At 34.6% G+C, this 24,075-nt stretch overlaps 1 protein-coding gene across 8 annotated transcripts in view; it reads right to left on the bottom strand.

Moving 5' to 3' along the window:
- PAN3 (poly(A) specific ribonuclease subunit PAN3) overlaps positions 1-24,075 on the bottom strand; it is a 135,353-nt gene that overhangs the window by 103,407 nt on the left and 7,871 nt on the right. For all 8 annotated transcript variants that reach the window (XR_011506840.1, XR_006532479.2, XM_014843829.3 and 5 more), the window contains exons 2-4: positions 8,976-9,097; positions 8,115-8,181; positions 6,179-6,249 (exon numbers count right to left, since the gene is read on the bottom strand). Coding sequence is in view for 6 of the 8 variants with exons in the window: in XM_014843829.3 (XP_014699315.2) it covers positions 6,179-6,249; positions 8,115-8,181; positions 8,976-9,097 (260 nt within the window). In the remaining 2 variants the exon portion in view is untranslated. The remainder of the gene's footprint in view (positions 1-6,178; positions 6,250-8,114; positions 8,182-8,975; positions 9,098-24,075) is intronic.

The raw sequence follows: 24,075 nt of genomic DNA, 5'->3' as shown, positions 1-24,075 counted from the left end.
TTGCAGAAAAACCAGCACCTACGAGTAGGAATATAAATTTGTGCAGCATTTCTAAAAAGGAATCTGTCAATTACCAGAAGTTTGTGTATTCTTGCCCTAGAAATTGTTTATAGAAATTTACGCTGAGATAATCACATAAATGGAAAAAGCAGCAGGCGTAAGGTCAAATCAATGTTCTATCTCCTCCTCTGCATATTACCAGTGGCCTCTCCACTACCTCTCTGTTTTTCACCTTATAAAAGACTCAGTCATCTCACCCTCTCATATTGCCCTAGAGAGATTTTCTTCTCTAAAATGTAAATAAATGTTATCTATATTATTCTAGGTAAATTACTTGATCTCTCAAAACTTCCATTTCACAATCCAAAAAATGGAAAAAACACAGTTTCTCAAAGAATTGTTGGAGCAATTAAATGATATAATAAAATATACAACACAATTTATAAAAGAATTATTTCAATTTTCCATATTACCTGGAACAAACACAGAAAATCACTGTCAATATAAATAAAACCAAGTTTCTGTCTGCCACTACATTATGAGAAAACTCCAGATGAATTTTTACCAAATCTGAAGGATGTGTGAGAAGCTAACAGCTATGTGGGGAAGAAGCAAAAAATTAATGTTGGGGGAGGAGAGGCCTGAACACCTCAGAGAAAAGATGGACACCCTCAGAGTAACTACTGGAGAACTGCTTTTCCAGTGGGCAATTCCAATACAGCTTGATCCAGAGTGAGTAGCAACAGATATTTATTTATTTAATAATAGTTAACAACTCCCAAACAAGGCTAGAAAGGTTTGGTGAACACCATGTATTGCTACCAATTAACAGCTATGATTTATTCGGCACTTGTGTGCCAGGAAATGTATCTCATTTAGTCTTCACAAACAACTCTACATAGTAGGTACTAAGTATTATTATTCTCATTTTGTGAATGAAGAAACAGAAAGGTTGAACTAAGCTTAAAGACACAAAGATAATCAGTGAAGAAATAGATACTCAATTCAGATTGCCTGGCATCCAACTCCAAACCCTAAAACCTTAACCATTATTTAATACTACTAGGTTATTACTGTTCCCACTGTTTGTTCTTTATGAGAAATAAAAACTCATCAAGAGTCTCTGAGCAAGCTACAAAGAGGAACCATGGGTGCTCATGTGCCTATGGGAACTTGGACTCCAACAACACTACTAGTTTCTGCAAAGGACCCACTCATACATATCTCGAAACCTAAAACCTCACCTACATCTGGCTTAAACTGGGATAGTGCACAATCCCACAGCTTGGCAAGTGGAGGTGAATGAAAGTTTAGTCGATTCCAATAAAAGAAGAACTCTGAGCATATTAATTTGGAATTCAAACATGATTCTCCATAGAAACATTACCGCACAATACTTAAACGGGTAAAAGAGACTAATATGGCTGACCTAGAAACCTAAATACTAAGTAAAACAATGCCTGAGAACATAAATCAAAAATTTAAAAACAATGGTTTTACAGGTGAAGTTTCAGACTGTGATTTCCATTAAGATTTCAGTTATTTTTCAATATTTTCTCGATTTTCTCATCTTTTATTTTTCCTGAGATCAATACTTGGTTTGATGTTCCAAAATGAGCCTAACCATCAAAAGGATTAGGGAAGGCTTACATTCCAGATTGTCTATGCGATAATCCTATTAGTTTCTCCAAATTTACTTTAGTTTTCTCTATAAAAGAACTCTACCACAAATACTCTCCTTTTATTTCCCTTTTATTCCCTGTTTAGTTCCCTGGAGTAGAAATAATGTAAAAGTTATCTTTCAAAGACATTAGAACAGAAATGCTACCAAAAAAAAAATTCAAATGCGAAATTAATCAAAAAACATACAGTACATATCATCAGTAAATTTTGTAGTAGAGATGGCAGAAAGAAGGACAGATGCTCTTAAGATAGAGAACAGTGGGGAGGAGGTTCCAAACTGAGATCAAACAGGGAAGGAAGCAGAGAAAGTACTATTAGTGAACTTCCACCTGAAGCAGAACAATCCAGAACCGGGCCTCCACCACCTACGTCTCCTCACAAATAAGCTATCAGCAGCTAAGGCAGCCCTTTTTGATCTCATGTCCCTCATCCTAACAAAGAGCTATAAAATCACGAACAGAAGAAATAAACATGATACTTCAGAAATCTTTATCCCCTAAGTCCAAAGAATTATACTCGTTATTAAAACCTAAAAAGTTTACAATTTTTTGTAACAGTGAAAATCTGTTATCCCATTATTAGAAATAAAATGCAAATGCCCAAGTAAAGCTGCATATTGACTGAAACACCACACTAAAGTACAACTAAAACAAGAAATGTAAAAGACAGGCACCAGAGCATTTTTTGCTTTAATGGGGAGAGGAGGGAAAGCTGAATAGGAAAATGACTAGATGACAAAAAAAAAAGGGCAAAGAAGGGCCAAGAAAGATATAAAAGGGGAAGCCAAGAATGTCAGACGCAAATTTCAAAGGCTTCTCACTTTGCCTAAGATTTGTCTCAATCATCTGTGGTTGCCCTGCATAAAAACTCACAGGTTAGAAGAATAGCTAGCAAGATATCATAGGACTGAATCACTTCATTTATGAATATCTGTATTTCAACAACTAACTTTGTTACAAAGATACTTTGTTCCCAAAGGATTTAAGGAGAATTTTACTGCTGTCTAGATCACATTCGTGATTCACAGTGACTCTCAAGTCTTTTTCTGTCATACCAGTTCTCAACCTTATCTTTCTTGCTGTTAAGGTTTCCTCATGTATTAATCTCTAATATATTAATTCCCATTTTCAACAAAACTCCATCTCTAGTGTTTGGGGGGACTTAACTCTCCCACAGAGTATATAGCCATAATTCAACTTCTTCCACCACCACCCTTGGCCAACAGTAATTATACACATTTTCAAATAATGGCTAGTTTTTCTAAGTATAAAATTAGGTATTCCTAATGTGGAAAATAAAGAAAAAAATCAGTGCTTCTCAAACATCAATTATGGAAGATCACTTTTTAAAAAATTTCCTATACATCATGGCCCTATACTTTTGTAAAATAAAAATAAATTACTAGAAAAATGATCACATATTTGGATGCTGCAGTATTATCAAATTGTTAAACGAGTTTCTAAACATTTACTTTCAATGTTTTAACTTACCTCCCTACAGACAGGTTAACAAATAATTCATGGACTAGCACTGGTCCCTTGATACTCCATGAGTGGTAGTGCTCTAAGGCATATATTTTCAGTATACAACTCTTCAGGAAGTTTTTCACATAACTAACAACAATAAATCAACCCAGTCGAATGGCTGTGAACCTCCTTGGACTGTTTTTCACATCCCACATTTCATTTCAGTAAGTCCCTATAGATACAAGGACCTCAGCTGTAGTTTCTCAGCTTATTTATGATAGAAAGAAGAGAATTAAAAAATTTACTGAAGATCCTAACTCTCTAGTTGTAATCAAGCAACACTTTCTGCTTACTATCTGTTTCTCCATATTCAAAAATGTCAACTCAAAACATCTTTTCTCCATTCACTTTTCTGAATCTAGAGAATTCTCTGCTACTTCACAATCATCAGATATTTAAATTGGCACTAGTTAATATGCTGCTGGGTAAATGTTCTCTAGTAGGTTCATGTATTCCCTCTACAATTAGATTTGAGGAAAGCAAGAAAAACATCAGTCCATTCTTTTTTAATTTTCCACATAGAAGACAGTTAGACTGCCTACAGTAAAAACACCTGACTGACTGATCTGATCCCAATAATTCACATACCAGACAGGCAAAAAGCAGCATATCTGGCCCAGGGATTGGTCCAACTGAGATTTTCAGAAAATGATTTACCTAACTAGCTATGAAACAGTAGTATGGCCTAACTACTTGTTCTCTGATACCATTATGAAATAAATATCATTGAGTAATCAGGATAGCCTGCTTAGATCAACCTGGAATTATAATTAAATATTTACATAAGTTAGAGTTACTTCCACTAAAATTACATCATTAAACAGACATTATGAATTACTACAACAAGAGAAAAATAGATAAAGTCTCCATATACCTTTAATTCACAATGTGTAGCATGCAATACTCTTATGCCAAGAGTATTTCCAATACGAAGAGATTTTAAACCTTCTCAACTCAACCATTAACAATTTAAAAATACATGCAACTTGTACTCACACAGATTGCTAACCATATAGCCCACTATTGGAAAAAATCTCTACATCCCTACATGTAATTTTAAATGTAAATGGCAAGAAAATATGGCCCTTCAAAGACACACTGTAAACCCTGAATTTCTAAGTAGAGACTGACACACTGGTCCTTTCAGTTTAGACAGACATTGAGTTTACACTATGGCAATTATCCAGGCTATGCTGATCATTTCACAGATGTGAAGATTACAGACTAGAAAGTTGGCCCAAGGTCACAAAGCTAGAAATCAAGCACCTCAAAAATCACCGCAAAGTACTCATTTCACTATAATCAGCTTCCATTAGGATATATTCTAATATTTCTCCAAATATTGAGGTCATATTTGTAGTAATATTTCTTTTTATTATTTTTATTTACTAAAATAAATTTTAAAAGAATGGGCACTATATCTTCCTTTTTCCAATCTCCAGGGATTTTTGCCATTTTCTCAAAAATAAGTATCAGTAGCTCTAAGCCATATATTTCAACTTTAAAATGCATTCCACCAAACTCTCATATTAGAATACTTTTAAGTATTTATTTGCCATTCTAGTTTTACTTTCTACTTATACATCAGAAATGTTACTTATCATGGGTAACTGATTATTACTTTAAGGATATAAAAAGGCATAAGGGGACCCCCTAAGACTACTTAAGGGCTTTTCACTTTCCCCCTATACCACATAGCTCCAGATAACTTGATTTCTAGGTTGTACGTGCTTTTCAGCATTTTACTGTTCCCTTCCATATTGACAGGCTTTGTCTATTGTCACTTCTCACTACTGCCAATGAGTCTGCTTGTGTCCAACGCTATTCCACTTCTACTATATGGATTTAGAAACCACGTATTCCAATTTATGAGACTAGTATGTAAAGCAAAAATAAACGTGTTCTTGGTGAGAGCCTATAAGAAAGTCTATAAAATAAACCCATACATTTTAATCAATCAATTCTAGTTGCTTAAAAGCATTTTGTAATTAATTACTTCCTTGTTCTCATCTATGTTTCAAAATGGGGATTTAGGTATATGAGGTTTTGGTGTTATTTATACCTGACGCCATAAATTTTTTTGTCTTGAAAACATCTAGTCTCTTTGAAATTCATTTTATACTACCCTCAATCAGATACTTTCTAAACTAATCGTAAGTTTATATCAGTTTTCTAAAATTAATATTCTAACATTCTTTTCTTTTGGGTCTTTCTTCCATTACTTAGGAAATTGAATTAGTTATAACTTTATAGTAATTTCCACCAAGATTTACAACCTCCTGAACATCCTTAGCTGCAACTGAACCTAACCAAAAATACCACCTTCTTTAGATTATTATTACTATTAACACAATGATTCTCGTTAAGACTCAAAGGCATCAAACTATAATAAAGTTTTCATTTCTACTTGTCACAAAATCAGTCCCTATAAAATATTTCAAAATCTATGCATGGTCTACCAAGCTCAATTCCAAACAAAATTAATTAAATTTCTAATAAGAGAAGATTTTAAATTGTTTTCAAACAATTGGACCAATTATGAAAAGTTAAAGATTTTAAGTTTGCCTTGTAATGAGGAGTTCAAATTTGGGGAGATCTCTTTGAAATTTAGACACAAAATAAAGTTAAAACATGATTAACATGCCTACAATGGGTCACATTAACAGCAACTACAACATTAAATTAGATGTTATCTTAAAAAAAGAACACATTAAGATAAAGAAAATGAGCAAGAATAAGCAGAAGGATTTCACCCCTTCAAATAAAATGTCTCTATTCCATGCACAGAGATCAAATGAAATTCTAGATATAATATATAACAAGGAAAAGGGTAAACAAAAGGCAAGAAAAACATTACAGTCCATAAAAAGCCCTCCCTTCACTTGAGAGAATATTGACCATTATGTAGGTAACACACCAATGTCACCTCTACATTCTATTTAGTTTCACGTAAGTTCAACTTCACCTACCTTTCTTCTCTGAGAGATGTTGAGGGCACCAAAGTCATTAAACAAGGATGAAGCAGGTGAAGTTAGAGCATCTGGAAGGTAAGTTACGTAAGTTTCCACAGAGACAACTCAGGTAACCCACAAATCTAATAAACGTTTAACTTGACAATGCTTATAACAGTAATAAAAATCATATACCATAATAGTAGTTAAACTCAACGTCTTGCATACAGTGGATGTTCAAATATTTTGAGTGAATGAAACACAAATTGGAGAACACTTCATTCAGCCAATACTCAGTACCTATTTATTCAGAAGCTATATGGATTAGGATGCATCTGCTTGCTTAGAACTCAAAGAAAAATCAAATAGAGAAAAAAGGCAAAGACGACTCTTAACCACATTATTAGGAGTCTGTAGATAAAGAAAGTCAGTCTACCTGTAGTGAATGTAGTGAATGTTTGTGTTCTTGAGACTAAACCATGAGAAAAATAAAAGGGGGAGCTGGGGAGGAAGCGCAGTCAACCACACACCGGGACCAGACTTCGATTTTAACCCAGAGGCAAGGCCTTAAAGCCATCAACTCTCAGAATATTCCAGATTTTTAAGTTTATTGCTAGATATTTGATATTCTTACTAAAAAGATAAGGTAAATTAAGTTTTTAAAGATGGAAATATTAAACATTTCAAAACAAACACAAATTTCAAAGATTTATAGGTTCAAAGTTCTATTACTCCAGAAGTTATAAATGAAGGTCTATCTCTAAACTGTTTCTCACCTAACAAATCAGAAGAGTTTTTCAAAAGGTATGCACGATATACACTGAAATAGTTTATCTTCAATTTTAAGCTTTAATCTTATGCTTCTGATTAAATTATCTGTGAAATCTTAAAAAATACAGTAAATGTTCTCATTTAAAGGAAACAAATCTCTTCATAATGCAGTACAGATAGATAGCTGCCTAATTTCTCTGGCTTCTTCTGCCTGGATTTTGATAATCTAGTTCTTCATTAGAATTAACATTAATTTAATACAAGTAATACGAAAGAGAAAGAAGCTAATAAAATAGTAAGACATAATGTATTTTTATGTAATTTATACATTCAAGGCATTTAAAAATAGGTAATATCATTCACCCTTTATGCTACCTTTCATAGCAGTTAAAAGTCAGCACATAAACTCTATGAGAATGCTAAAAATATTACAATGCTACCAATTAGTTTCTAATAATTTTATTCAATATTAAAATGTTGCTATTTTTTTCTATAGCAAAAGAAACAAAGGTTGAAATTTCCAAATAGTGAAAGAGATCTGATACACACACACACACACAAAATGGCTATCACAGGAAATAATCAACATGCAAATTCTTATTCTCATCATTATTAATAATTGTTAACACTTTACTGAAGCAGAGTATCAACACTCAATTGTTACATATTCTTTAAAAACCATTCTTGAACATTTATTTTAAAAATAGGATACAGAAAGATATCTGGCAATTCTATATCAAAAGCCTTAAGAATGTCTATAATTTCTGAAACAATAATTCCATGTCTAAGAATGTTTCCAAAAGAAATAACTCAAAATATGAACAGAGACTTATATAGTCAAGTATTGGAGTGTTACAGTTCTTAAAAAAAAAAAGAATAGAAACAAAAATAGTTAAGTAAATTATGAAAATAAACAACAGAATTCAATTTATAAGGAACAACACTCATAATTTAAAACTATATTTAATGCCATCTTTATTATTATGTATATACTTATTATGTATATATGTGTGTATGTGTATATATATAACCAAAATCTTAGTTATCTCTGAGTGTGAAGATAATAGATCATTTTTATTCTCTTCCTTATACCTATCTATAATTTTCAAACTTTCTACAATGGATATATTGTTTTTAGAGTCAAAAATATATATATAAAAGAGAAAAAGGGACCAAGTCTTACCGTGGCCTGCATATGGCTTGGCACTGTCATTTAGAAGGCTTGGGGAACTGCTACTATTAGTCATTCTCTGAAAAATAATACATATATAAAATCACTGAGAAATACAGAATTAAGAATATTCAACCAATTAAGTTAAGATTGACCATCTTTGCTTATTCCTCTCCAACCCATCTTTCACATTACTGACACTCTAATCTTCCTATAAATGTTGCTGCTTGAGTTACAATAATCTATGCAAAAACTTCCAAATACTCTAACACATCAAATGAAAATTTTACTCACTAGTCATGTATTTAAAACCAAAGTTGCAGACCTATTTTGAATTGCACTTCTATGACTTATTAGCCTGGGCAAAATAAGTAACTAGATTTCTTTGTCCACAGAATAAAAATTCCAACATCTATCCGAGAGGATGTGAATTGACTATACGTAAAGGCAATACTTGCTCTCTAATAACCTCTCCCAACACATACTGTCCTTTATACTCCTTATAGATTCTATAAAATTAGGCTATTCTCTGCTCTCTAAACACGTCCCATACTTTCTTAACATATTCCATAGTCTCTCCATTGTGAAAGGCCTTTACACCATACCCACAAAACACACAGAGGAGTGAAACTAGTCTCTTTCTAACTACCCTCTAAATACTCCACTGTCATCCCACCCCCGACCCCACCCTTGAAGCCTCACCCTGAATCCAACCCTACGGGACATGGCTTATCTATATACCACCCACCTCATCATCTCCTAAAATCCCACCCCCTGCTCAACAAATTTAGGAATAAATAAACACTCTAGTTGTCCCCCACCCCAGGAATAAACTTTACTGTTTAGTGCCATATAAATTCAGACTAACCATACCTGCACCAAGGGATACTTTGTTTCTACAGGGCTTCCAAATCCATTGACTCCAATAAAGCTGGTGCTGAAATAGGAATCTGTGAGACTTGTATCAGTTAAAGCACCTCCATCTATTCCAGGAACTAAAAGAGAAGGAAAATTCAAGTATTTAAATTACTTAAAAGCAAAACACTGATGTAGTTTTTGTGTTCCTAAATAAGTTTTAGTCTCAAATCTCTGTTACCCGTTCATGACAAAAGGCAAGACCAAATAAATACTGGCTCAGCTCTAAAAAGCTGTTGAACAAAGCTCAAGTTGACTGAATTTTTTTCCACACAGATAGTATTTTGCATTAGTTACCTAAGACCCACCAAGCACAACACAAAGAAACAAACCACACTTGCATTTCCAGTTTTCTCACCAAGTTTTTTTTCTCTAACTTTGCAAAATGACAGTAAAATATAAAACACAGCAGTTTCTCCTGTGAATCTTCATATGGTAAAGAGAGGCAAGTTTCTCAGGACTCATCTTACAAAACAGACCAGCAGTCCCACACTAACTATAATTCAGTAAAAACAATTCTGCAGAGGTAGCAAGGGGATTGAGTTCAGGAATACAGACAAGCTATCTGTTGATTTTAGGGTAGGCTAACACAGAATGATTGTAACTAGGATGACAATCCATCATATATCAACAAAGGAATGGACAGCATGTTTCAGATGCTACTTCCTGGTAATTGGAATGCTATTTTCTGAGCTACCAGTTAAGTACAAAGCCTTATGCTTTACAAATCAGCTAAGCTGCAAGTAGGATTGCCCTCTTCCAGACAGAGCCTCTGAGACTCACTGAAACCCTTCCCAACCCCAACTAAAAAGTAAACTTAAAAAACGCTGATAGTTGGATGTAGGATGCTATGATCTGCATGTTTATATTCCCCAAAAATTTATATGTTGAAATACTAATCCCCAAAGACGATGGGATTAGGAAGTAGAGGCTTTGGGAGGTGCTTAGGCCATGAGAGTGGAGCTCTCATGAATGAGATTAGTGTTCTAATAAAAGAGACCCTATAGAGATCCCTAGCCCCTCTCAAAATGTGAGGACACAGCAAGAAAGTGCCCATCTATGAACCAGGAAGTAAGTCCTCAACAATCACCACGCGAAATCTGCCAGCACCATGATCTTGGACTTCCCAACCCCCGGAAGTGTGAGAAATACATTTCTGTTGTTTATGAGCCACTCAGACCATGGTATTTTGTTATAGCAACACAAATAGACTATAGGAATTCCTTAGAAAGCAATCTGAGGTAATTTTTATTATCTATTTTTAAAATCTAATTCTCAAAATGTCCACAATTAAATGTATTACTTTTATAATTACAAAAAGATTATTTCTAATGGTTCATATCTTCTGAATTAGTGATTACAATTTCAGATGTGGCTGAAGAAAATCAAAAACACCTAAAGATTTATAACTTAAGATGTTCATCATTATGTTCATTTATACACAAGTATTAAAAGTATCATTTTAATAACAAAAAATTAGAAACAATGTGAAATGCCCAACAACAGAAGAATGATTAAGCAAATTCTAACGCATGCATTGAAAGAATACTATAAAATAATTAAAAATCAGGGTAATTAAAGCCTGGGATTTATTTAATACTCTAACACATCACAACAAAAACTGGGAGGAGAGACAGACAAAATAAGACTGGCAAAAAGTTGATTACTGTTGAAGCTGAATGACAGGGGATTATTATACTCTCCTCTCTACTTTTATTAAAGTTTAAAATTTTCCATAATAAAAGGCTGTAGAAAATGAAGATAAAGACTAAATGATGGAACTATTCACAATGTGAAGTGAAAAGGGAACGCATTTTTATTTATATTATGATGATAATTTCGTGTGCTTACATGTACACTAATGTGCTGCATAACAATGTTTCAGTCAATGACAAACCACGTATACAACGGTGGTCCCATAAGATTAATACCATATAGCCTAGGTATGTAGTAGGCTATTGGTTTGGGTTAGTACTATAAGGGAGGAAGAAATTCTCCTCTACTCTTCTAGGTTCTTCTGGCTGGTCTAAGAATTAAATTGACGTGAGACAGATAAACAAGAGAAAAACAAAAGTTTAATAATATGTATACATGGAAGAAACCCAGGAAAACGAAACAACTCGCCAAAATTGCTAAAGCCCTCACCTTAAATACCATCCTCAGCTAAATCAAAAGAAGATGCTGGGAGTGGGACGAGTCAGGGACTTCAAAGGGAAGGAAGGCAATTCACAAGAAGGTGAAAAGGAGCAAACAAACGTTTGGGAAACAAATTTTTAGTCACACAGAAGCAGAAGGCCACAGAGGGGACCCAAATGAACGGGCTTTTCTAGGTTCCTCCCTGTCTGCCACCTAGTTTATGTTATGCTAAGTTGACAGCTCACTTCCTGAGATAGGTTTTTTTTGTTTTGGGGTGGTTTTTTTTGCTGAGAAAGATTAGCCCTGAACTAACATCTGTTGCCAATCTTCCTCTTTTTTTGCTTAAGGGAGATTACCCTGAGCTAACATCCATGCCAATCTTCCTCCGCTTTATATGTGGGTCACTGCCACAGCATGGCTGACAGGTGATGTAGGTTCATGCCTGGGATCTGAACCCATGAACCTGGGCCACCAAAGCGGAGCATGCTGAACTCAACCACAATGCCATGGAGCCAGTCCCTGAGACAGGATTTTTAATCTGAATTCATTTAGACAGTTAAGGGGGAGGTAACAAGAAAAACTTCCTGAGTCTTTTGTTTCTTAAAAATAATCAGCTTAAAATAATCCTCATGTTAAAGAGACACATTCTAGGATGGCAAATTTTGTTCCCTCAGTACATGTTCTCACAATGACGAAACCATCTAATGACGCGTTTCTCAGAACACATCTCTGTTAAGTTACACTGTACACATACAGACTGGAAGAATGAATAAACATAACAAAATGTGTTATCCGGTTGATTAAATGGGAGAAGTTAGTCTTTTCTCTTGTGACTTTTGTATTATGTAGTTATTTTCATAATAATGATGACAACAGAGAAATTCCTAAGGGGAGAAGTTTCTCCTCCCATTCCACCAAAACCCTTAATGGCATCTACTATCTTTTCCTAGTAGAATGAAATGGTTTTCAAAAATAGAGTACAATTCCAGAGTCAAGTTATTTTCTAATATACCTTTTTTATTTCAAATTTTTAAAAAATTTTAAATCCACTTTTCTTCATATTTTATACAAGCTAATACAATAGAACTATTATTGAACATGCCAGAATTCAAATATCTATGGTCAATGTCTTATCTTACTCAATTTTAAAGTAGATTCACTGGACTATAAATAAGCACATAAGCATAACAAAATGTTTGTAAAATAAATACAAAACAGCTGTCGGAGGACAATAAAACAATCTTAAAACGTCCCATTCTTTAATAATATTTTATCTTTAAGAAATAGAATTTGTCCTAATAACATTACCAAACTTCTGGTAGTGTTTTTCACTGTACTAAAGTTGGTTTATATTCCTCTAGGATGCACAACTTTGACAGGAGAAACGTTATGCTCCCTAACAAAAGAATATCTGATCAGGATTAACCAAAAAAAAAAAAGGGATGGGGGAATGCTGAATATGGCCAGTAATTAAGGGTTAATTTACTTTTTTAATTAACAGTCCAGACAAAGACCTGAAACCGTAAAACAACTAGAAGAAAACACTGGGACAAAGCTCCTTGACATTTGTCTTGGCAACAATATTTTGGATATGATACCAAAAGCGCAAGCAACAATAGCAAAAATAAACAAAAGTGAGGGGCTACATCAAACTAAAAAGCACCTGCACAGCAAAGGAAACAATCATCACAATAAAAAGGCAACCTATGGAACAGCAGAAAATATCTACAGACCATCTATCTGATAAGAGGTTAATATCCAAAATATATAAGGAACTCATACAACTCAGTAGCAAAAAGAAAAAAAACCCAAAAAACACAATCTGATTAAAAAATGAGCAAAGGGCTTGAATACATATTTTTCCAAAGAAGACATACAAATGGCCAACAGGTACATGAAAAGATGCTCAACATCACAAATCATCAGGGAAACGCAAATTAAAACCACAATGAGATATCACCTCACACTTGTTATAATGGCTATTATCAAAAAGACACACAACAAGTATTGGGGAGGCTGTGGAGAAAAGGGAATCGTCGTGCATTGCCAGTGGGAATGTAAACTTGTGTAGTCACTATGGACAACAGTATGGAGGTCCCTCAAAAAATTAAAAATACAATTACCATATGATTCAGCTATCCTGCTTCTGGGTATATAGCCAAAGGAAATGAAATCACTCTCTCTAACAGGTATCTGCACCCCCATGTTCACTGCACCATTATTCATAACAGCCAAGACATGGAAACATCCTAAGTGGCTACTGACAGATGACTGGATAAAGAAAATGGGATACATCTATACAATGGAATATTATCTAGCCATAAAAAAGAAGGAAATCCTGTCATTTTAGGCTACATTGATAGACCTTGAGGACACTATGCTAAGTGAAATAAGTCAGACAAAGACAAATACTGCATCTTGTCACTTATAGGTGGAATCTAAAAAAGTTGAACTCAAAGAAATAGAGAGTAGAAAAGTGGTTGCCAGGGGCTAGTGGGTGGGAGAAATGGGGAGATGTTGGTCAAAGGGTACAAACTTCCAGCTATAAGATGAATAAGTTCTGGGATCTAACGTACAGCATTGGTGAGTATAATTAACACCACCATATTATATACTTGAAAGTTGTTAAGAGAGCAGATCTTAAAAGTTATCATCACACAAAAAATAGTAATTAAATGAAGGGATGGAGGTATTAACTAACCTTACTGTGGTAATCATTTTGCAATATATGTGTGTATCAAATCATCACACTGTACACCTTGGACTTACATATTTTCTATGTCAATAATACCTCTAATAAAGTGGAGAGAAAAAAAACTTTTCACACACCTACTCACCCTTGAGTTTTCTTGTTTTGGAAAGTTACAGTTTTGGAAGGAAGGAAACGGGAACAGATACTTCAAGAGTAGTTAGAAAAATCACTAACCTATGATACATTATTTCATTCTATATAGGTCATGAAGATATTTAGTTTTTTAAGTTACTAAGAGCAAACATACGTCCTACTTACTTCACCCAACCTTCAAAGAGAAAAGGCATGTAGAGTACTTTTAAGTTTAAATTACATAAGCACGTTAGAGACTTTAACTACCAAGACTAGATAATCAAGAACTTTTTACTCCTTCAACCCCTTATTTTTGCAATCCACTTTAAGTAAGCTTGACACTATCTCTATGGAACAATAATTTACAATCCACTTTAAGTAAGGCATATTATTTCTATGAAAGCGCTATTACCATCTCTATTATTATAACTATTATATCTCTATGTAATAATAATCAACTGAACAATCACTGTGTAGATATGAATCTCAATTAGTTCAAATGACAACTGTGGTAAGGTTGACATTCCTCTTATTTTGCTGTTAGGCAAACTGTGATTCAGAGAGATTAGATAGCTTGCCCAAAGTCACAAAGCTAGTAAGTGATAGAACTGGGATATAAAAGCAAGCTCTCTATTGCACTAAACTGCCTTTCAATTTTTAAGAGAGGGAATTATGAATCAAAAGATGAAATTTCAGGGGATGGCCTGATGGTAGTGGTTCAGTTCACGTGCTCTTCTTCGGTGGCCCAGGGTTCGCAGGCCCGGATCCTGGGCACAGACAGACACACTGCTCATCAGGCCATGCTGTGGCGGTGTCCCATACACAAAGTAGAGGAAGACTGGCACAGATGTTAGCTCAGGGACGATCTTCCTCAAGCAAAAAGAGAAAGACTGGTAAGAGACATTAGCTCAGGGACAATCTTCCTCACAAAAGAAAAAAAAAGATGAAATTTCAAGCCTTCAGTTTTAAAATGATCATTAGACATTCAAACTTTGAAACAAAGGATCTTACAGTATCTAAAGAATCAGAAATTCTACATCTGTCAGCAGATAGCCTGCAATTATTATCACATAAAATGTGCATGATAATTATCAAAAAAAAAAAACCCAACCCAATCCCACAGCTTAACTACATAAACATTCTCCTTCATCTTCAGTCTTGTCCCCTCTTGATGAAATGAGTTTACTTTTCAAAACACATCACAATAGATCAATGTTACCCAACGGGAATTCTGAAGTCAAGTAAATTTGAGAAATGCTGAAAAAAAAAACTAAACCCATTTCTTTACTGTACAACTTCTCAGAGCCTGCATATACAGTGTGATCTGTGACTACCCAAAAAGGAGAAGAATACTTCCCAAATGTTCTTGACTAGGGAACCCTTTCTACATAGAGGAACTTGAGGGACTCGAGTTCCATAGAACACACTTTATAAAAAGTGCCCAGCTGAAAATACTGAGTGGTCTTCCTCTGCCAAGGAGAACATCACAGACAAGATGCTGGCGATGCTTATGCCAAAGGATGAAATCCAAACTTCTTAAGTCTAACATTAAAAAGCCCTCAACGATCGTTTTCAACCTATCATTCTTATATTTCCTAAAAGGGGTGGGTTTGAGTTTCAGTTCTGCCACACACTAGCCTCAAGGTCTTGAGCTTATAAAATGGAGATTATACCATCACTTATAAAATGAGAATCATACCATCTACCCTGTAAACTTCAATGAAAAGTTACGAAAAACAACAAAACAAAGTCTTAAGAGTTCTTTTAAAAATCTTGAAGCACAACTCTATAGATTTACTAAAAATAAGTGAATTGTATACTTAGAATGGATGAATTTTATAGTATATAAATTGTATTATAATAAAGCTATTTTTAAAAATCAATGGAGAAAAAAGGGATTATTCGATAAATGGACTTACGACAACTGGGTATCCATCAGGGAAGAAATTGAATACCTTACACAGGTATTTCCAAAAGATCAAAGACTAGAGCATAAAATAATAAAAGTATACATCTACTATAAAAAGATCTTTACAACAATCATAACATTATTGAACTCTCTCCTCCAGACAAAATTATATACTCACTGTATTTTCAAAGTCTACACTTTACAATATGGAGTGCCATCAACTCCTACACACATACACCCCCAGCTCTGTGTTCTTCAAGACCCAGACATGATGGTAAAGAAAAAATACTTGGAGTTAGACATTGAGTTCTAATCCTCCTTTTGCACTTACTAGTTGTATTACCTTGAGCAAACAACCCTCCAATTTCATTTCTTCATCTGAAAAAGAAGGCAATACCATCTTACACACAGGATTGTGGTAGGGGCTAAAGTGGAGTACCCTATGCAAAGTGCCTAGCATCCTGTCTCATCTGTAATCATGAAAGTTATTTTCCTCTTTTCCCACCTCTAGAATGTATTCTCCAATTATTCCAAGCTGTTAAAACCTCTCCCTCTTAAGATACTGTCTATGTTATTCAGTTGACTAATATATATATATATTACAGATATATATATCTGTACTCTACTCATCTAAATTATCTGTAAACTGAAATTTGGTACTACTCCTTATATATTTTTGGTATTGTGGTATTCCCAAATCTATTAGCACATTTGTATAAATACTTACAATTAAACTCTTTTTGAAAGGAGATATTTTAAAAAGTTGATAAAAGATACAATATATTTTCCCCTTTCAATCTTTATAAAAAACCCCATGCAAACAGTATTCCCGTCTTCATTTTGCTGATGAGGAAAGTGAGACTCAGAGATGCTCGATAATAATGGAATGGATGCAGGTCCACTCAGCAGACACTAGAACCATCCTTTTCTCTGCTGGATTGTAGAAGCACAGACTTTAAGCAAATACAATTGCCCCTGAGGTCTGCTTCAGCCAGTTGCCAATTATTGACCATTGACAGCATATTTAATCTAAACTCAGTTTCCTCCTCTGTAAAATAGAAATGAAAACATCTACTTTCAAGGGTTACTGTGAGAATACTGGCATGCTTGGATGATATTAGGTGCTTAATGGTTACTTTCTGTGGTTATCATTGTATCCATTCACAAATTTATTTGAAAGTAAGCTTGCTATTTCTGATGAAACGCTAATATGCTCTTTGTATAGAATGCATATGGGGAAATTTTTCGCATGTTTTTTAATTTTAATATAAACCATAAAAAGGTAGCTTGGAACATTTTACACATCTGTGACAAAACCCACAGGAGTCATGTGGAAGAAAAGACAAATTCAAAGTATGTGGCTGGGCAGGACATACTGGTCTGTTTGAAGGGCTGTACTTCCCTCAAAAGCTCACAAGCTAAGAAAAAAGTCCAAGGGAACTATGACAAAACAGTAATTAATGACTACAAACACTGTATTTCCAGTCCTGTGATAAAGTTTTTGTGCAGAGCCATAAAAAGGTCAATTCCACATTTTAAATTCTCCACCTAACTCCAAAGCATCATTAACCAACATCGGTGATAATGAGGGAGAAGTGAGTCCTTAGTAGCACAGAGCACCAATTGTAAGTCAAATGTATTAGGCATTTTATGTGCATTAAATCATTTTTTTATTGAGTTCATAATAGTTTACATCACTGCGAAATTTCAGTTACACATTATTTCTTGTCCATCACCATATAAGTGCTCCCCTTCACCCCCTATGCCCACCCTCTAACCCCCTTCCCCTGGTAACCACTGAACTGTTGTTCTCTTTGTCCGTGTGTTTATCTTCCACATACGAGTGAAGTCATATGGTGCTTGTCTTTCTCAGTCCGGCTTTAAATCATTCGTTTACCCACTCAACAACTGTTATAAATCGAACTGTGTCCTCCCAAAATTCATATGTTGATGTCCTAACACTGAGTACCTCAGAATGTGATCTTATTTGGGTATAGGGTCATTGCAATCTGATTAGTTAAGATGAGGTCATTAGGGTGAGCCTTAATCCAATATGACTTAATGACCTTATAAAAAGGGGAAATTTGGATGCAGACACAGACATAGGGAGAACATCATGTGAAGATGAAAGCAGAGATCAGGGTGATGCTCCTACAAGCCAAGGAATGCCAAAAATTGCAGGCAAACCACCAGAAACTCAGGTGAGAGGCATAGAAGAGATTATATCTCACAGCCCTTAGAAGAAAGCAACCCAGCCAAAACCTTGATCTCAGACTTCTAGGCTGCAGAACTATGAGACACTACATTTGTTGTTTAAGCCAAAAAAATTTTTTAAAAAAAGCCATATAATAAAAATAAAAGATTAAATGGGAAATATTAAACCAAAAACAAAGGCTAAGGAAAAGCATTTCAGTTGAACATCAAGCTCAAAAGTTTCTAAATAGCCAAGATAAAAAAGAAAATCTAAAAAATACTCACCTAGTAAAACAACAAATACCAATTTCTTCGAGCAAAAACACTTCCTACTACTAAACTCTTCAGAGAAATTATTACAAGGATTTTTATATATGAAGCATTGAATATCATGCATCTTCAACACAGTTGAAAGGAAGATTTCTAGAAACACTTTTTATATTCATTCTCAACAGATATAGAAAACATAACATTAAACCACAACCTAATTGAGGTAATTCCACAAAGAGTTAACAATGTAGTTCAAGTACTCAGTATCAGCCATCATGTATTGTATTACATGCACAATCTCAACAGTCCTTCAATATATATATCATTTTTCTCCCTTTTGGTAGCAGTGCCAGAGATGAGATTTGAAACCAGAACAGTCTTACTTCAAAGGCTCCAAAAATCACTACAATACATTCCTCTCAGTCATTCCTAAACTACAGATTCACATCTGTAACTATTATTAAATGTCTCCAACCAGATGTGTGACAAGTACTTTTAAACTAAGAACTCCTTTATCTTTAGTCCTTCTCTCTCTCATCTAACCCCCCAAGAGGTTGGTTCACCAAGTCTCTCTCAAATGTGCCCCCATATTTAATTTCCACTTGCCTAAATCAAGTCCTTAGCATTTCTCCCTTCAATTACTATAAGACTACTCCAAATTTCCATCCTTAAAAGCCAAATAAACTATTACAGTTATCTTTTTAAGACACAGATCTTATCACTTCACTTAGGACAGCCTAGCAGGGCCTTCACAATGTGGCCACACAATCTACCATCTGGTACCACTCTCCACAATATAGCCTATTCTGAACCACATCAGATAACTATAGAACAAAATCATGTATGATGCTTTCTCTCAAAACCTCTGTGTCCTTTTTCTCATCTGTCTAGGACACTCTTCTTTTCTACCACATACGCTGCATACAAGTTCAAAAAGTAGTTCAGGGGGCCAGCCCCGTGGCCGAGTGGTTAAGTTCGCAGGCTCTGCTTCGGTGGCCCAGGATTTTGCTGGTTTGGATCCTGGGCACGGACGCGGCACTCCTCATCAAGCCATGCTGAGGCAGCATCCCACAGAGCACAGCCAGAAGGACCACAACTACAATATACAACTATGTACTAGGGGGCTTCGGGGAGAAGAAAAAAGATATATAAGACTGGCAACAGATGATAGTTCAGGTACCAACCATTAAAAAAAAAAAAGTAGTTCAAATATCACCTCTTCATACAATCTTCCAAAATATCCCTGAACAGAGTTTTTTTATAATTTTCTATCTATAGCATACCATACTATGCCAAATTTTATACATTTCAAAATCCTTTACAAGGCTATGCATTCATAAATAGCCAGAAGCATGCATCTTTGTATTCCCCAATACCTGTATGATGACTGGCACAGAAGTGTTCAATAAATGTTTGATAATTAAATTAAGCTCTCTAGTCAGTGCCCAGTGTACATACACTGTATCATTTACTAAAGACTAAGTCATCTGCATAAAACATCAGACCTCCAGAGAGACAAGCTGACATTGTTTTAAAAACTGCAAGGTCTATCTGGCAAATTCACCCTTATGGAAGTCGTCATACCTTTGCACCAAGACAGCCACAGCAATGCCTATAGCAAGACCAAAAAAATCCTGAAACCGCAATTTTAGATGGATCAATTAGCTTAACAAGTACCCAGCTGAGATCCTACTGTTAACACTGAAGTATATACAGTACACTGTTTTGAGCTGAAAATGTTTTAAGATATATATTATTACTTAGTCTCCTCAATGAGAAAGGAATTTCAGTGCAAGACTGGCAAACACCTGACTCTGAGGAGTCCAATACCATAGGCCTTCGAAGACGAACTGGCTACAAACTTGACCATAAACACTAAATAAATTGGGCTCTCGGGTGAAGCTATTTAATATTTAGTACTATCTATCTGATTACTTACCAAAAAATGTCGTCCAATAAAAGACAGTTTTAGTTTGGGATCTGTGCCAAGATAATTGTTTTTATACAATCAAAAACTGCCAATAAAGCAATAAATGTTTTGAAGTCTACTGTTCTTAATTGTTTTCTCAGTAAAGTGACTCAGAATTTAATAATGAAGAGAGAAAATATGTTTCTAAAACCAGCTTACTCCTTGTGCAAAATATCAGTTTAAGATCATCCAAACCTATGGTTTATTGAAAACTGAGAAGAAGTAGAGTTGTTTGCTTTTTTAACAATACTTGTCATCTTTTAACATACCATAAAATTATTGGGGTTATGTTTATAAATATTGTCTACCTACCCATTAAAATGTAAGATCCACAAAGGAAGGGATCTTTTATTTATTGGGTTCACTAATGTATCCCAAGAATCTAAAACAGCACCTGACACAGAGTCTGTGCTCAATAAATGTTTGTTAATTAAATGAATGAATGAATCTCCACTTTTAGTCCAAATTATACTAAACTAAAAGTTTACCATAGTCTACTTAATATCCTTAATATATAAAGAACTCTCGCAACTCAACCACAAAACATCAAACAACCCAACCAAAAAATGGGCTGGAGACATGAACAGACATTTCTCCAAAGAAGATATACTGATGGCCAATAGGCACATGAAAAGATGCTCATCATCACTGATCATCAGGGAAATGCAAATCAAAACTACACTAAGATATCACCTTACACCCGTTAGAATGACAAAAATATCTAAAACTAATAGCAACAAATGTTGGAGAGGTTGCGGAGAAAAAGGAACCCTCATACACTGCTGGTGGGAATGCAAACTGGTGCAGCCACTATGGAAAATAGTATGGAGATTCCTCAAAAAACTAAAAATAGAACTACCATACGATCCAGCCATCCCACTACTGGGTATTTATCCAAAGAGCCTGAAGTCAGCAATCCCAAAAGTCCTGTGCACCCCAATGTTTATTGCAGCACTGTTTACAATAGCCAAGACGTGGAAGCAACCTAAGTGCCCATCAACAGACGAATGGATAAAGAAGATGTGGTACATATATACAATGGAATACTACTCAGCTGCAAAACAGAACAAAATCATTCCATTTGCAATAACATGGATGGACCTTGAGAGAATTATGTTAAGTGAAATAAGCCAGCAAGAGAAAGATAATCTGTGTATGACTCCACTCATATGAGGAATTTAAAACTATGGATCAAGAACAGTTTAGTGGATACCAGGGGAAAGGTGGGGTGGGGGGTGGGCACAAAGGGTGAAGTGGTGCACCTACAACATAACTGACAAACATTAATGTACAATTGAAATTTCACAAGATTGTAACCTATCAATAACTCAATAAAAAAGTTTACCATAGTCTAAGTTTTTCACAGACATTACTTGTATACATGAAATCTTTTTATAATACATATCAGAGGAACCTGCTAAAATTTTCACTTTAAAAGCTCCCTTGATAATTTTTCCAAGCGTTAGGAGTAGGGAGAAGAGTCTCTGTCCCATCTTTGTCAAGACAACTCTTCCTCAGACATAGCTGATATATTGTTATAAAGACTAAGAACCATAAAATGTCACTTATGGAATTTAAAAGCACCATTGTATTTTGTCTTTCTTCACCCCTGATCTCATACTTTCAACCAAGTATATATTCAGATTCAGCAACAGCAATATTAAGAGACAGAATAAGTTTAGGAACAAATTAGCAAAATAAGAAAGTTAAACCAACATGAAATGACAAGGGTTGGAGAGGATGTGGAGAAAAGGGAACCCTCGTACACTATTGGTGGGAATGTAAATTGGTAAAGCTACTATGGAAAACAGTATGGAGACTCCTCAAAAAATTAAGAATAGAACTACCATATGATCCAGCTATTCCACTTCAAGGTATTTATCCAAAGAAAATGAAAATACTAATTTGAAAAGATATATGCACCCCTATGTTCACTGCATCATCTTTCACAGTAGCCAAGATAGGGAAACAACCAAAGTGTCCACTGATGGATGAATGGATAAAGAAGATGTGGTACATACATACAATGGAATACCACTCAGCCATAGAAGAGGTGGTACAATGGAATACCACTCAGCCATAAAAAAAGAATGAAATCTCGCCATTTACAACAAAACAGATGGACCTTGAGGGTAATACGCTAAGTGACATAAGACAGAGAAAAGCAAATATTGTATCATTTCATTCATACGTGAAATCTAAAACAAAAACACACTCATGGATACAGAGAACACAATGGTGGTTACCAGAGGGGAAGGGTGTTGGGGGGTAAGCAAAATGAGTGAAGAGGGTCAACTGTGCAATGATGGATGGTAACTAGACTCTTGGTGGTGATCACTTTGTAGTGTATGCAGATGTTGAATTACAATGTACACCTGAAACTTATATAATGTTATATACCAATTTTGCCTCAATTAAAAAAAAAAGTTAAACCAAATGACATATAAAGTCCTCTCCAACTTTTCCAGCTCTATCATGCTCTACCTAATATTTATGAAAGCACCATAAGGTGTCTATACTATCAAGAATATAGAGAAACAATGAAAGAGTATTAAATAACAACACTAGTCTTTTATTAAATACATAAATGAAATTCCCCAGTGACTATTTACAAGTATTAAGTTGCAAAAGATGTGATCTACATAACTACCTCTGGATATATGAGCCATTGGGGGAAAAAATCTTGCTGGGGCAGATTTGATATGGATAACTACTTCAAATATGTTATTTTCAGCTAACAGTGTATAAAATACATAGTATTTTTATTGAGATATATTTGACATATAACACTGTATAAGTTTTAGGTTACAACGATTTATGTATACACTGAACGAATATACATTGAATATATGTATACATTGAATTTGAAATGATTACCACAATAAGTTTAGTTAACATGCATCACCAAACATAGTTACAATTTTTTTTCTTATGAGACCTTTTAAGATCTACTTTCTTATCAACTTCCAAATATACAATACAGTATTGTTAACTATAACTACCTTGCTATATATTACATCCCCAGGAGTTAATTATCTTATAACTGGAAGTTTCTACCTTTTGACCACCTGTATCCATTTTGCCCACACTTCACTCTCATCCCCACCCCTATGCCATCTCTGGCAACCACAATCTGTTCTCTATATCTATGACTTCAGGGTTTTTCTTAGATTCCACATATAACTGAGATCATATGGTATTCATCTGCAAGGTTTTTTTAATGTACCAAGTTTGAACCAGATTACTGAATATTCTGTATGCCCCTTAACATATGTGTATATCATATTTTGTGTAAATTTATGTATAAACATACATAATACATTAAGATATAACAGTTTAGTGCCATCATTTGTAAAAGACTATAAACAACCTATCCATTAAAAGAATAATATAACCATACAATGGAATATTATGCAGCCATTAAAAAAGACTAAGGTAGATATCTACATGTGGATGTGGAACAAACTGTGCAATTCAGTGAGAAAAGTTAAAGTACATTAGGCTTCCACGTGTGTGCACATGTGTATGTGTGTCATTATATGCCAGAGATAGGGAAATATAAACATGAATGTATAGGCAAAGAATATTTCTGAATGGATACAAAATAAATTGAAAAGAGTGACTATCTTTTGGAGAAAGATCAGGGAACTAAGGAAGGAGGGATACTACTTCTCACTATGTACCCTTCTGTGCTATTTAAATTTTTAACCTGTGCATGTATTACATTTTTAATTCCAAAAAACAAGCTATTGTTCCT

Source organism: Equus asinus, chromosome 11 (genome assembly GCF_041296235.1).
Source record: "Equus asinus isolate D_3611 breed Donkey chromosome 11, EquAss-T2T_v2, whole genome shotgun sequence".
Taxonomy (NCBI): domain Eukaryota; kingdom Metazoa; phylum Chordata; class Mammalia; order Perissodactyla; family Equidae; genus Equus; species Equus asinus.
Note: the sequence above shows the minus strand (reverse complement) of the source record. Positions and strands in the feature narration are given on the sequence as shown.